The sequence below is a fragment of the Gasterosteus aculeatus genome, chromosome 1 (assembly GCF_964276395.1).
Source record: "Gasterosteus aculeatus chromosome 1, fGasAcu3.hap1.1, whole genome shotgun sequence".
Taxonomy (NCBI): Eukaryota; Metazoa; Chordata; class Actinopteri; order Perciformes; family Gasterosteidae; genus Gasterosteus; species Gasterosteus aculeatus.
This window is the reverse complement of record NC_135688.1, coordinates 28,570,774-28,584,597: the sequence shown is the minus strand read 5'-3', so window position 1 is coordinate 28,584,597 and position 13,824 is coordinate 28,570,774. Positions and strand designations below refer to the sequence as shown.

The following is a 13,824-nucleotide window of genomic DNA, read 5'->3' as shown; positions in this document are numbered from 1 at the left end:
TCTCAAAATGGTAACATTTTAACCGGTAAGATCAATAACTTCAGGTGAAATGCAGAAAAAGAAATGTGAATGATCTTACTCATAGCCTCATTTTGCAACAACTAAAAATCCAATGTTCAAACACACAGAGAGTTACCTAACTTAACCACCCACCCAGATTTCAATAAAAGGTTGCAGACTTTGCACGGCTATAGTTCTGTTCAACAGAGACTCCACACCAGAGGACTTCGTAATGGAGCTGCTCACCAAAACTCTGTTTCTGTGCCTAGCTCTTGCTCTCACCAATGGATTACCTGTGTGAGTATTTATGAACTCTTTAAACTATAAATGACTTAACGCTCCCAATAAGTAATTCATGTCAGAAAGCTCTAGATCTGTCTCATAAGGCACAAACTAAAAATGACCAGCGCCTGTGGTTCCGATTTTGTTTTAAATGTATTTTCAGTTATGCAATGCAACATTATAGGAGCATATATCTATAAATGGTATGGCTTATGATACAATGCAAAATGATACAAGGACCCTGTAAATGGCTCCTTCAGAGAGTATCCGTCTGAGGCTGTGGACTACTTTGTTTGATAGGATCAAGTTAAACTATATGGTGTTTACGTTATTTTGTCCAACCATCTGTAACTTATTTAGATAATCCTTACTTTCCTGTATTTTCTCTTCACCAGAAATGTTCAAGTAACGGCACATCCATGTCATAACTATATTTGCTCGCTCGCAAAGGTCAATGGTTGGATCAATAGAAACAAATACAAATACGGTGCAAAGTTGTTGCATCACTCTGTTGCTGTGTTACTGATTGACCCCTCTTATCAACATGATGCAAGGATTTTTGGAAACAAAATGTAATGTTCTAGTTATGAATTGCAGAAAAATAATGATTTTTTTTTTAATCATCCACAGCCAGCCCCTTGACGCTGCAGCAGAGGGTGGGTTTTTGATAAACATATCAAAATGATAACCTTGCTTTCTCACAGAAACAATAATGTGTCTCCTATTATAGACATTGTCTGTATTTGACAGGATTTAATTCGCACTAAAGCAACGATTGACGTTATCTGTGTGTTTAGATGCTGCACTACCAGACCGCTGCGCCGGCATCGAGTTTGATGCCATCACTCCTGATGAGAAAGGAAACACTTTCTTCTTCAAAGGTCTGGGATGTTTGTTTTTTTACAAATAATGATTTTATTTTCGGTGTGGTTATTATCTATTATCCTTTAGAACCAGGCTTTGGGTCTAATATCCGTGAACCTAAATCAACCAAGCGCTGTGGTTTTAACACTAAAGCGAGAAACACTACTATTGGGGGAACCGACACCGGTAACCGCTGGAATACATTCACATCACAACAAAAACACATGGAAATAACACGTCTAACATGTAGCCGTCATATATATAACAGTTACATGTGAACACGCAAGCTCGGCGACTCGCTCGTGAATGCCGTTTTAACAGAAACTCAACACTAAGCAACTAAACGGGCGCGTAACGGAAAACATGCTAACCGCGGAAAACATGCTAACCGCGGAAAACATGCTAACCACACACAGAGACGTTATTGTTGGTTGGTGTTAGCCACACAACAATGTGTCACTGAAAGCTGACACTCCACAAACTCACGTCTTGTCCAAAGCTAAACCAGCAGTCGTAGAAAATAAATAATAAACTATAAACAGCTATAAAATATTTCTTACCGTTGCTGTCTTCTTACCGTTGCTGTCTTCTGGTGTCCGCGCTGCCTATAGCCAGCGTTAGCATAAACGCGGTGCTAATGGCTAACGCTAGCGTTTCCACGTTCTAATGTTACTCCACGTTCAGATAAAACTTCAAGTCGTCCGGTTTAATTAAGACGTCGATACACAAACATCAGCCATTACCTGTGACACTACACTAAAGGTATTAGCCTTCACTAAAGGCATCAGCTGGTTAAATAGGCTAAATTGGAAATTGAAATAAAATAGTTAAAAAATGCTGTGTCGTATCTTCATATTATCTGACCCAACGTTTATACTGAGGCTTATATGTGAGATAAATAAAAATATTATAGTGTAATTTTAATTACAGACACACGCTTTTGAGGCCTTTCATTTTCATTCAAGCGCCTGAGCCAGAGGCCCAAACTGAATATACATTGATCACATGTTTCCCCTCCAGGCAGCCACTTGTGGAAGGGTTACCACGGTGCGGCTCAGCTCGCCAATCAGTTCTTCACAGACCTCGATGACATCCATCACATCGGCCACGTGGACGCAGCCTTCCGCATGCACAACGCAGCAAACCATGAGCACAACTATTTCTTCCTGGTAAGATGCACGGGTGCTTCCTTTTCTTCCTTTTGTCAGCTATAGATCGTAATCTCTGTACCTACACCTAGTCTGATTTTACGTCCAGGATGACAAGGTGTTCAGCTATTACAACCACACTCTGGAGAACGGCTACCCCAAGGAGATCCAGGAGGACTTCCCAGGAGTCCCCTCGCATCTGGATGCTGCCGTAGAGTGTCCCAAAGGAGAGTGCATGGCTAACTCGGTTCTGTTCTTCAAGGGTATGTTGGCCTTAATTGTAAACATACCCAACAAATAAAAGATGGAAAGAGATGATTATTTCAGTATTATTGTGAGATAATCCTGCCCCCTAGTGGAAAGAAATATGTGGAATACAATGTCATAACTTTTTATAGCATCCAAACAAATTAAGCCACATGCATTACTGGTTAGATTTATGCAAATACATTGGGGTCAAAAGAATTGCCTTATATTAGGCTACTGTAAATAGATGGATAATTAGTCACTATAAACTAAGGATACCCCCCCCCCCCCCCAACCCCGACAGGCCACGATGTGCATATATATGATATTACCACAAGGACGGTGAAGACCAAGACGTGGTCCCACCTGCCCGTCTGCACCTCCGCTCTCCGCTGGCTGGAGCACTACTACTGTTTCCATGGAAACAACTTCACCAGGTTCAATCCGGTGTCCGGAGAGGTGAGCGGTGCCTACCCCAAGGACGCCCGCCACTACTTCATGAGGTGCCCCGACTTCGGTGGGTTTTTATCTGTTAATAAAGTTCCCACGATTTTGTGCAGACCCTCTTTTTTTTGGGGTTGTGGTGTAATCGTCTTCGTTTGACTGCAGGTCATGGAGGTGACTATGAAGTCCCAAAATGCAGCGAGATCAAAATAAATGCCATCTCTACCGATGATGAAGGCAAAAGTTATTTATTTTCAGGTAAAGTTTTTTAAAAAGTAGTCTTTAAAGTAATAGTTTATAATTTTGGGAAATACAGCCATCACAAGACATTCGTTCCATCTGCCCAGGTTCCATGTACGTGCGTCTGGACACGCGTAAAAGCGGCCTTCATTCCTTCCCGATCACCAGGTCGTGGAAGGAGGTCACCCAAGGGGTGGACGCCGTCTTTGCCTACGATGACAAGATGTACATGATTAAGGTAGACTTTAAAGTAACCATCAGAACTTGTGTCCGTGCGCGTGTGTGTGTTGAAGTCAATACTAATATCCGCCCTGCGCTGCTAACCCCCTGCAGGATGACCACGTTTACATCTACAAAACGGCGGCTCACTACATGCTGATCGAAGGCTACCCCAAAACCCTGAACGAGGAGCTCGGCATCGAGGGACACGTGGACGCTACTTTTGTCTGTCCAAATACACACACAGTTTATGTACTCCAAGGTAAGCTTACCAAGTTATTTTATTTTTCTTAGATTTTTTTGGGAGGGGTTGTTGACAAAACATTCAACCCCCCCGTCTCTTTAAAAAAAAAAAGTACGAATAAAACGTATTTGGCCTATTTTTCTTCCTGCAGGACGGAATATGCGTTCCGTGGACCTTACCGCCACCCCCAGGGCCGTGGTGGAGGATCTACCCATGCCTTTCTCCGACATAGACGCCGCTCTGTGCAGTAATGAAGGAATCCATTTGTTCAAGGGCTCTGACTATTACCTCTACGAGACCCCTATGATACTGGCTATGAGCAGGATGGCCCCTGTGCCTCAGCCCGTGACCAACGCCTTGTTGGGGTGTCAGGATTAGTAGTTTGTAAGTCAGACCACAGAGTGGAAGGAGCTATATGTGCAAGCTATTGATAAGCCCCCCCCCCCCCTCCCCATGCATTGTGGAATTTGTGTTGTTTGGTGAATAAAAAATAAAATGTCACATTGGAGAGGTTTTGTCGAGAATAGATCTTTCTTTTTGATCCATGATTCTTATACTTATACATTTTTACAGCTATATAAATATTTGTAATTAACAAAAATTAATTTTATCATGACTTTAAGTCATAGTTCTGTATAGTTGCTGCTCTCTCAGCATGATTGTAAAACAATCATTTGAAAATGCATAATATTGACATTGCGATGTGATTCTAAGGTTCTTTCAGTGGTCATTGGGTGCTTTAAGTGAAGTAATTGAAGTCCTCTCTTACCTCCATTTTCTTTAAAATGACGTTATACTGGGTAAAACAATTACTGTTGGGTCCAAATCAAAATACAAAACCGAGGGACAAAACCCAAACTAAACGTATGGAGTAACGACAGAGATTGTCCACTAGAGGACCTACTGTACAAATTAATGTGCAAGTCTTAACGAGGACGCGTTCTCTCCATTTACACGTGTTTTCTGCCGACCCTTCTTGTGATCACCTGAAGAGGGAGCAGCTGATCCCCTCCTGCAGCGACTTTGCACAGATTTCAATCGATGCATTGCAAAGAGAACAGTATCTTGCAGGAAATACAGTAAACAAAGCTATGGTTTTAGTTGTTTACACTATAAACTTAAATCTGTCTGCTGGATCTTAATCGCTTTTTTTAACTAAATGAAATCCAAATGTTTATGTGCAAAATGTCTAAAAATGTTGGCTATTTAATTCAACATTCCCGGGTCTCTGTCATCATTAAAATAGATAGTTTTTTCCCCAACAGTGCGATTGGACCTTATGGACACGTAGGCAGGACTGCAGTCCAGGGGTCGGATGGTATTAGCAGGCATTCATGGCCCATTCACTCCCTGGAGGGCTTTTTTTTGTTCAGCCAAAATCCCTGGGACTTTGAGCGAGAATAAAGGAAGTGCTGGCCTCAGCACGGCCTAATGGGCGAGGCCTAAGCTCACACATACGTGCACACACACGCACACACACAGACATGCACGTGCTTTTAGAAAGACCACCATATACACACACACACACACGCCCAGCAGACCGCAGGGGTTTTGTCTCACACACAGAGCTGCCGGCTATCAAGTAATATTAATGTGTGGCGTTGCGATGATGCTAAGATATAATGTGCATTATTTTATAAAACAATAGTAATATTACTTTAAAAAAAGCAAAGGTCCAAAATGAAAAGGATACATTCGATGTGGAGCATGACTCGGATCAGCAAATTCAATCCCAATCTGATTTTGATATTTCTCGCAAACATCTACAGAAAATTAAGTTGTACGTTTTAAAAAGTTTGTCTCACAATGGTAACACTTAATATTCAGTCGTTTTTTTTTAATCATGGGTTCTTGAAATCACTAATAAAAAGAAGAGGGGGGGGAAGAAATCCGAAAAGAAAAATGCCAACCACGGCAGGAAACAGTTATTGGTACAAAAAAAGTTTATTCAGTAACAATTCTGTAAACATCTGAGGTAAATGAACATTTACATCAACATGTTCCTTAACGAAAAGGTTCAGACGCAAGGCACTTCTCTTCAAAGACAGTCGCTTTACGACGGGAGTGATAGCGGCATGTTGGGGCGCCACGGCAACCCCATCACACAACGACTTGTGTCCTTTCGATTTCTTTACGATTCGTGGCACATCCGGGGTGTAAAAGTCAGAATAGCCAATAGTCTCTCAATCGATGTTCAGGACAGGAAGAACAATTACTTTAGGTTAATTTCTGGTCCATCCCAAGTCCAATTTGATTGTGTTGTTCCCATAAATAAACAAAAATATGTTAATATCCCTCCTCCAAGGACACCCTTTTATTTCTTGTGGCCTATAACTAACTGTGCAATTCTTTATCTACATTTCAAAGATACTAAGAACAGCTTGGTACAACAAGGTTATGAAAAACATCTTCGGCTATAGAAATTAGTAAAATGAACCTTGTTCTCTTTTAGAGACGAAGCTCGACGCAACGTCTTTATATTTTATTGTTTATTTTAGTTGTCCTTTCCCAGAAGGGTGGTTGAACTGGCTCTCTAAAAATGTATCCTTCATATAGTAATATCTTTGGCACAAATAGCTTTTGGTTTGTTAAATATATTTTATCACATCTTACACATCACAGCGAATAAGTTCTTCTCTAAAAAATAAATAATATATTAAGCGCTTCAGCTGCCATAGTGTGCTAAAGTCGCCTATTGGGCACCTCGGTTGATAAGACACGTGCATTAGTACATGTAACCGCAAACAATCCATCCGGATGCTGGAAGTTAAACGGTTGCATTCATGACAAGTTTGAAATCGCACACTTTCAAATCAAGAATTCAAAATACGGATCATCCTTTGGCTACATGTTCACAACGTCAAAAACATTGTGTACGTCCAAATAAATTGCGCCAAAAGTTATTTTGATGTGGCACAAAGCCTCGCGGGGAAAGAGTAAACAAAAAGGAACGTTAGTCGAGATTCTTTTCTGGCCAACGGTAATTCATGTACTCTCATAGAACATGTCGGCAACCAGCCAAACCGTCCTTTCTTTTAACAAATCTCTTTAAAAACTACAAACGAAATGAGGAGGCAGCAAACCTGCAGCCAACTGCTCTTTATGTGGTGTTAGCTGTACGTTAGCTGTTCGTTAGCGGTACGTTAGCGAGTGTTAAGCTAACTTACGATGTGACTACATCCGATGTAACGTGTCTGTGGAAACAGTGGGAACAATGTCGTATGACCCATCGGAGTCTAAGAAGAAACAGGATGGTTACAAGCTACATCTATGCGTCAAACGTTTTTTGCCATTAGTTTGCCAAAACTATATATATGCATCTTTTAGTCGTAGCCTGGTCGACACACCTAACTAAACAATTGGATATGTAAAAGGAATAGTTTATTACTACTCTTGTATCGCTTTCCCTTAGAAACCAAGCCAGGGCCAGGAGACTTAGCATCAAGAGTGGAAAAAATCCACCAAATATTATTTTAATAACTTTAGAACTGAAAACAGAGAACGCCAATTAGCAATTAAGAAGTTAGCATCTCTGCTAATAACACTGGGCTTTACCTCAATTTACTTTGGCCTAAGCTGTAATAGCCCAATACTTTAAATTCACCATTGAGCTGATGGTTACGTTTCAAATTGTCATGAATGCATTTTTAGTACAAAGATTTGAGAGAGAAACATTAACGGAGTCCCTCTAACATCGGACTCATGCAGCATTATAGTCTTCTGAGGAGTATGAACCTATGAGACAATGTCATGGGTTACTTACCTGCTGGTAAAACAGGTAACCCGACCTGAGCGAGACTACAGAAAGCACAAAGACTGAGATTTAGTTAAACAAAAAGCTTACTTGAAAAAAGAAAGAAATACTTTTGTTTGTATTGAAATGCAAACATGTGGAATCGCTCTTTACTTTCATTTGTTGGTTTGTGCTTTCTATGCTCAAATGCTATTTAGGCAAAGGTGATATGAAGTAGCCATTTTACTATCTTAGCAGTATTATTTTAAGTATTATCAACTTGTATTCTGCAGAGGGAGAAACTCAGAAATACAAATCCTTTGCACCACTCTGCTTAGTTAACTTGCCTAAAAGGATATATTTTTATTTATTTATACCCTTTAACACATTTATAATATAATTTGATAAATCAAGCCTGCAGGGAAGGGAATTCATATAATCCATTTGCTCTTTGCCTTTTGTAGTTGGCAGGAATTATTGAGAAGAACAGGAAACATGTGGGATTGCTGTTAAGAACTGACAGAGAAATACAAGTTAGCACTTCTTTTTTTGGATCATATTGCTTTCCTTTTTCTTTTTCAACAAAAACCTAAAGCTACCGTGTAATCTACAGCTAGTCTAGGAAAAGAACTTAGGAGTCCTCCTATAGCGAGCAGCTTGGGGGAACTCGACAGTTCTGTATCACACTGCAAACTCAAGCATCAGAAAGAAGCGTACTGATTTTTATGCTCTGTTCAAGCTGCAGCGCTACTGTAAATATGGATTAAGGATTCTTTTAGCAAATTACCTCGAGTCTTCGAACATTTTTGCATAAAGTGACCCGTGGTCAGCGCCAGAAAAAATCTCTAAAGCACTTCATTTTCTCTGTAAAAGTCGCTCTAAATTTGCAGCTTGACCAGAAACTTAAAAAAAAATGCAGGTAGGTCTGTATAACATCCTGTGGTGCCTGTCAACACTATCAATCATTATATATTTACATATGTATATACTTTATATAGTTTGCTCCGATGCAACTCCAGAGATGTCATTGTGTAGACACTAAAACAAGATGAAGGTAACGCACGCGCGCACACACACACACACACACACACACACAGACAGCCTGTGAGCCCTAAGGACTCGGTATGTCTCAGTGGGGGGCTGCTTTACCGCCCGCCTGTCACCGCGTCCCTCTCTTCATTGAAACTACAGGCCGGCTGAGCGCACACGGACACACCCAACGCGACGCCACCGACCGGTCAGCTCCATCATCACGTGACGGAGAAAGAAAAAAAGAAAAAACAAGGGGAAAAAAGTGCAAACCTCTCCTCGGATTTGTGCCGGCAAAGATAAATGGAAGATAAGATGGAAATCATTGCTGCCGCTACGCTCCCAAAAAAACGTATTAGTTAGTCCAATCATCATCACAATAACCTTTCCTTATTTGTTTGTGTGTATATGTACACACTGCAGGTGTGTGAGTGAGAATGTGTTAGTGATTCCCTATATGCCTTACCTGTCCTTATCCAAAGCAAAGTTAGAGTTTGGCCAGTTCAGTCAGTGGCAGCCATGTTTGCTCTTAATTTTTTTTAAATGTAGCCGCTATAATACATCCTCTGGAGATGTTGGAGACCCTTAGTGCTGATTCAACTTGACGGTTTTACAGAATTTGACAATTTGCTAGAATGTCTTCCTAACTAACGAGCCAGAGCCACATGTCGGTTAGCTTAGCATAAAGACTGGAGGCCTGGGGAAACAGCCGCCAATCATTTATTTTCCATTTTCCCTCCAGTTTGATACAAAGAAGCCTTTTGAATGTTGTTAAACGTTGGATAAAGTTAGAGATCTGTGCAGAAATGACCCCAGGTGTGTTGCTAGGAGATTTATGCAGCGCCGCACTTATGAGTCCAGGGGCTCATGTCTGGCCAAACTCTTTCTGTCCCTCTCCCTATTGTTCATATGTGTGACATTACAATATTTAAAATAAGCAGCCACCTCCAGCCTAATGTGTCCTTGCAGAATCGTCTTTCACTGGAGGACTTGCGTGCGTGTGTTTTAATGCTTTTAAGCATATGTGGAAAAAAAGAATGCTCGTGTAGGTTTCCTGTGTGTAGACAGCATGTCTGCGTGGTTGTGTGAATGCGTGATGGGGTGTGTGTGTGTGTGTGTGTGTGTGTGTGTGTTTTATCTACACTGCCAGGTCGTCGGGGCGAGCTCGGACACCGCCGCTCTTGCCGGACCGACTGGGCTTTGGGACGTCTCTCGTGGCAGAAGTGGGAGGCGGATGCATCTCCGCCTTGATAACCACGGTGAAGTTGTCGTGGAGGGCCGTATGAGGGGACGTGTCCTCGTCCGCCGCCGCCTCTTCAGGTGCGAGGGGAGACAGGGGGGTGTGACGCGGAAGTGTAGGAAACGTGGAGTGTTGCTCCCCGTGTGGAAGTGGCGGGGCGGTATCCTCTCGGGGAGAGGAAGAGGCGGATGTGGGAGGAGAGGGAGACGGGTAGGAGGCGGAGGAGGAGGATTCCTTCCCTTCCCGATTGTGGAGCTCCAGCGACATGTTGCTCCAGTTCTGCTCCGTCTCCATCCGCTGCTCGCGGCACCCGTCACTCCCTTTCCCGGCGTGAAAAGACGTAGGCAGCGAGTCCAACAGGAAGTCGTCTGGGTGGAACAACGCGGCGTCCATCTTGAATCTGGCGGGCACCACTGGTGCGCAGGCTTCGGTCGAACTGTAGGCTCCTCCCTCTTCAGCCCCGACCCCTGCCACGTTCACGGTGGCGTACACCGGCAAACAGTCGAGCGTCCGCGGGTACGTCTGCTCGCGGATCGTCTCCGGGTCCCCGGGCTCGTCCCCGATCAGCGGCGGAGACTCCCCGCCGGGGGCGAACTCGTTGGAGACCCCCTGCTTGACCTTCTTCCAGCCCAGGTGGTAGATCTCCAGCAGGTTGAGGAGCAGAGAGACACAGGCCACCACCAGCATGAAGATGATGAAGATTGTCTTTTCAGTGGGCCTGCGACAACAGACACACAAAACCACATTTCATTCACAAATGTATGAAGAAAGACTTTACCAAGAAATAATGTGACATAGGGAAAGCTTTCGCTTTTCACGACTCGGCAGAGCCAGAAGCTAACGTTGCTAACAGCACAAACAACGGCAACGGAGCTAACGCCGTCCACCGGAGGACGGCAGCTACACTGCCATGACGACGCGGCGTTGTCAGGGCGCATTGCATGGTGGCAACAGTGACCAGGGGTTGATCTGTTGCGTGTGAACAGAGACACAAACATGAGATCCGACAGTCTGACCTGGAGATGAAGCAGTCCACGGTGTTGGGGCAGGGCCAGCGGCCACACTTGTAGAGCGGCCTCAGGCGGAAGCCGTACAGGAAGTACTGTCCCAGGATGAAGCCAACCTCAAACAGAGTCTTGAAGATGATGTTGAAGATGTAGGTCCTCAGCAGTGCCCCGCGAATGCGGATCTTCCCGTGCTCATCGCGGATTGGCGGCTTCTCTTTCTTTCCTCCCCCATCAGCGGCTCCGAGGTGATAGAGCGGATCGTGGTCCTCCTGGTGCCGCCCGGCCTTCCGGAGCTCCTCCTCCCTCTCCCTCCGCTTCTCCTCCATGCGGACGATGTGCAGCACATGGCCCAGGTAGATGAGGGTCGGCGTGGAGACAAAGATGATCTGCAGCACCCAAAAGCGGATGTGGGAGATGGGGAAGGCCTCGTCGTAGCAGACGTTCTCGCAACCGGGTTGCTGGGTGTTACAGGTGAAGTCGGACTGCTCGTCGCCCCAAACCTCTTCGGCCGCTGCGCCAAGCACCAAGATGCGGAAGATGAAGAGAACGGTCAGCCACACCTGGGGAGAGGGGTGGGGGGTGGACACACAAAAAAAACAAAACACAGTGAGTCCAGAAGGAGAAAACATCTAAACTGTGGCTATTCGGGTGTTGGAAGATCATGCAAGGAGAGTGATATAAACCTGAGGCCAAGACATTTCATATCCTATCAAGTTAATCAACAGTCAATCGGTCACCTTTCCAATCACAGTGGAGTGTTCCTGAGCGTTCTCCAGCAGCCGCCCAAGAAAGCTCCAGTCAGCCATGCTTCACTCGATTTTCTAGCCTTTGGAGGAAAAATAAGAGTGTGTGAAGAAGAAGACGCAGGGGGACACCAGGAAGCAGAGAGGACAGCAGAAAGAAAAGAGCTGCCAGAGACGCATTGGAAAGCATTTTGAAAAGAACAAAATCATAACCCACAGAAACGGGTCACATTCTTTGTGTCATATTTTAAGTCTATTTAGCAAATATCTCTTGAATGAAAATAAACTGGGCATTTGTTGGGGACTATTTTCAGCGGTGGACCAATACACACTACTGCAGCCAAATACGCTTCTAATCTGTGCTGCAAACGCTTTTCTTAGAAGAACGTGAGATGTCATTTTTCTTCCAGGTTTGGAAGTCAGGAATGACAACAAATAGTGTCACCATAAGATGAAGGCCGACTTACTAAAATGTTGTTGTATCGTCAGTGACAAATCCATCGACCAGAGATCAAGAAGAAAAACTATATCTGGAGAGAAGAGACAGAATCAACTTCATTCGTTATTTTCAACAATTACAGGAAAATATCAATGACATGAATAAAATCTCACCACTTTTACCTCTTGCTTAATCTCGTCGTCTGCATGGACTCAGTTTATCGTACATGCATTCATGTTTAGTGACTCTTCTACTAACATAAAGACCCCTGCATCCAAATCTGCATGCTTTCGTGAATCATTAAATAGGAGGACAATATGGTTTTACGCGCAACTGCATGCCAGTCTCTGCGAATGTGGATGCATGTATATTTATCCATGGGAGGAGAAATTGGTGCGTGCAGATGTACATTTTTTTGTGCGTGTGTGTGTGCGTGTTTTTCCGTGTGTGTGCCTTGCGGGACAAAGGCCAGCCATCTGTGGGAAGTGAATGAGTGGATCACAGGTTGCGCCAGTTGAATGCCGGACTCATCACATCCCAGGAATGCTGAGGAGGGCAAATGTTTGCCTGGGATCGACTGATGTGTGCACGCACACACGCAAAGCCACGCATTGCGAACTTGTTTCACTTGTGATATGACGGTTAAATGCCAGACTTGTATCCATCAGCAGTCAAACACTGAAAGGAAATCAAATAATCTTAATAAAAAACTTTCTGTTGCATTGGCCCCTTGATACAATAAATGTAAATTTGAACATTTGACTAAATAGAAGTCCACGACTTCTATGACGTTTACAGTCGAGGGAAGTGGTGATAATATTCTCAGTAAATAAACTACTGTAACTGTCTGCTGACGTGCCGGTGTTGCATCGCCGCGAGTACATGTACATTATGTGTTGACGTGATGAAATACCATCTGTCAAGACAGACAATAGAGAAGCTCCCAGATGGACATTGTCCTGGCTGGACTGTGCTTTTGATGGATCAGTGGTCTTTGTGCTAAAACAGCTCAAACAGTTAACTCTTGGCCTGCTGCGTTCACCCCGAAATGCAACCTAAGATAGGCAGGCAGTTCACACCAAAGGCTTTTCTGTGTTAAAAGTGCAGTAAATGCCCAAAGGTGAAGAAAGTGGGCAAAGGTGCATGATATTTTCAGTAACAATGCATTGAGGTGCGTTACGTGTCACTTAATGAGTAAAGATTCAGTGTAATGACTGAACCGGGGTGTAAAGGTGCAATGTCACAAATGTAAATACCGATGCTAAAAGTGAAAAAAAGGGTTTTGTGCCCCAAAGTCCATCCGCTGAAAGAAAACATCCCACAGTGAACAAGGAACGGCCTGCGTAGATGTACAAAATACATCATCATATTCATAATAATGAAATGAAACACGTGGATAATATTCAGCACTTTTAGAGTTGATGCAAAACTGCAAATGTTGAAACTTTACCAACTCGTACAATAAAGACCAAAGTGCCACTTTATGAACATTGGATGGCTGTTAATGGGGACACAAGCTTTCACGGTGTATAGATTATTATACATTGTACACCACAATTCTTTTCTTTTTTGATAAGAGTTATAATTAATCCAATTTGGAACATTCAGTCACAGAACCTCGACGGCTTCCTGCGCCCCTCCTTTCCCACGGGGAAGTGAACGCAGCACGAGAGGTGCTCGTAATCCAGCAGGTGGATGGATGATAATCCCTCCTCCTCCCTCCCACTCCACCCAAACACCAGCACTCCAGTTTCCACTCCACCTGCTTACCGCTCTCCTCTGAGACGCGTGTCCCCCCCCGGCAGCACGCTCCTTCGCTCCTTCCTTTTCCTTCCTCTCCTTTCGTTAACTCCCACGGGTGGGCTCGAGGCGACCGGGCGAGGAGTAGGTGAGATTAGTGGGAGGGAGAGAGACTCACAGAGAGAGAAAGAGAGAGAGAGAGAGAG

At 43.9% G+C, this 13,824-nt stretch overlaps 2 protein-coding genes across 2 annotated transcripts; one reads left to right on the top strand and one right to left on the bottom strand.

The window, feature by feature from the left end:
• Positions 1-133: 133 nt before the first annotated feature.
• On the top strand, positions 134-4,195 carry hpxb (hemopexin b). The gene is made up of 10 exons (XM_040188846.2): positions 134-297; positions 913-938; positions 1,080-1,163; positions 2,167-2,315; positions 2,404-2,557; positions 2,845-3,057; positions 3,150-3,242; positions 3,332-3,462; positions 3,558-3,705; positions 3,839-4,195. Exons 1-10 carry the CDS (start codon positions 233-235, stop codon positions 4,063-4,065), a joined length of 1,290 nt encoding a protein of 429 aa, XP_040044780.2. The 5' UTR covers positions 134-232; the 3' UTR covers positions 4,066-4,195.
• Positions 4,196-5,615: 1,420 nt separating this feature from the next.
• Positions 5,616-13,788, bottom strand: LOC120816308 (gap junction alpha-3 protein). Its single transcript, XM_040171879.2, has 5 exons — positions 13,649-13,788; positions 11,907-11,969; positions 11,434-11,522; positions 10,706-11,256; positions 5,616-10,407 (listed from the first exon to the last, which is right to left on the bottom strand). Exons 3-5 carry the CDS (start codon positions 11,500-11,502, stop codon positions 9,588-9,590), a joined length of 1,440 nt encoding a protein of 479 aa, XP_040027813.2. The 5' UTR covers positions 11,503-11,522; positions 11,907-11,969; positions 13,649-13,788; the 3' UTR covers positions 5,616-9,587.
• Positions 13,789-13,824: the final 36 nt, after the last annotated feature.

Excerpts from the sequence above, each read along its gene's own strand:
- hpxb (XM_040188846.2), top strand. The coding sequence starts at position 233 with ATGGAGCTGCTCACCAAAACTCTGTTTCTGTGCCTAGCTCTTGCTCTC. Across the intron at positions 2,558-2,844 it reads CTCGGTTCTGTTCTTCAAGG|GCCACGATGTGCATATATAT; the intron begins GTATGTTGGCCT and ends CAACCCCGACAG. Across the intron at positions 3,243-3,331 it reads CAAAAGTTATTTATTTTCAG|GTTCCATGTACGTGCGTCTG; the intron begins GTAAAGTTTTTT and ends CCATCTGCCCAG.
- LOC120816308 (XM_040171879.2), bottom strand. The coding sequence starts at position 11,502 with ATGGCTGACTGGAGCTTTCTTGGGCGGCTGCTGGAGAACGCTCAGGAA. Across the intron at positions 11,257-11,433 it reads ACTCCACTGTGATTGGAAAG|GTGTGGCTGACCGTTCTCTT; the intron begins GTGACCGATTGA and ends CCCTCTCCCCAG. Across the intron at positions 10,408-10,705 it reads GTGGACTGCTTCATCTCCAG|GCCCACTGAAAAGACAATCT; the intron begins GTCAGACTGTCG and ends CTGTTGTCGCAG.